This window comes from Arachis ipaensis, chromosome B02, assembly GCF_000816755.2.
Source record: "Arachis ipaensis cultivar K30076 chromosome B02, Araip1.1, whole genome shotgun sequence".
NCBI classification, from domain to species: Eukaryota; Viridiplantae; Streptophyta; class Magnoliopsida; order Fabales; family Fabaceae; genus Arachis; species Arachis ipaensis.
The window spans coordinates 6,610,571-6,611,291 of NC_029786.2; the positions used below are offsets into that span (position 1 = coordinate 6,610,571).

General features: G+C 24.5%; 1 protein-coding gene across 1 annotated transcript in view; it reads right to left on the reverse strand.

Moving 5' to 3' along the window:
* Nucleotides 1–721, reverse strand: part of LOC107626709 (NAC domain-containing protein 14-like) — a 3,724-nt gene that overhangs the window by 473 nt on the left and 2,530 nt on the right. Inside the window, exon 3 of the mRNA XM_016329607.2 lies at nucleotides 138–311. Coding sequence (XP_016185093.1) covers nucleotides 138–311 — 174 coding nt within the window. The remainder of the gene's footprint in view (nucleotides 1–137; nucleotides 312–721) is intronic.

Genomic DNA, 721 nt, shown 5'->3' on the forward strand with positions numbered 1-721 from the left:
CAGTTACTAATACAAAATATATATTAAAATATATATTTTTAAAAATAAATTAAATAACACATGTATTTATATAAATACATAATAATTAATTTTAATATACAAATAATATTTTTGAGTATATTGATGTTTCCACTCACATTATCAGGAAGGATTGCATCTTCTGTAGTTGCTTGGGTAACACAGCCAGTAATTTCGCTGCATGGTTCATCTTCACATTTTACTTCCTCTTCGATTATGTTGCTTGCTTTTGTCTTGAGCTTCTTTTCCCTTTTCTCAGCATTCATTGTTACACGGCTCAACACGATGTTGCTCTGCGTACAAAAATTGTATCACCCAACGCAATGAATCAACAAGAGATTAAACCATAAGTGTGATAAATGACGAAATAAATTGGATTCAAACAAGTTAATTTGAAGATAAGTCACAAAAATAATTTTTTACTATAATTCTTTTGGTAATAAATTTTTTCAATTGATATTTTTAGGTATAATTTTATTCCGCTCAACATTTTTTTTTTATGTTTTTTCTTGGTTCAACTTAAAATACATAATAAAAACTTCTACTTTACAACAATAAATGAGAAAAAATTTAGAGGATTCATTTTCCATCTTTTTTTTTATATATTTTCTTTTCAGTTCTACTTAAAAAACTGTTTGACAAAAAATAACATTTTTTCACATTATTTAAAAAATAAATTGAAAAATTTTGTTTCCAAGTTAAT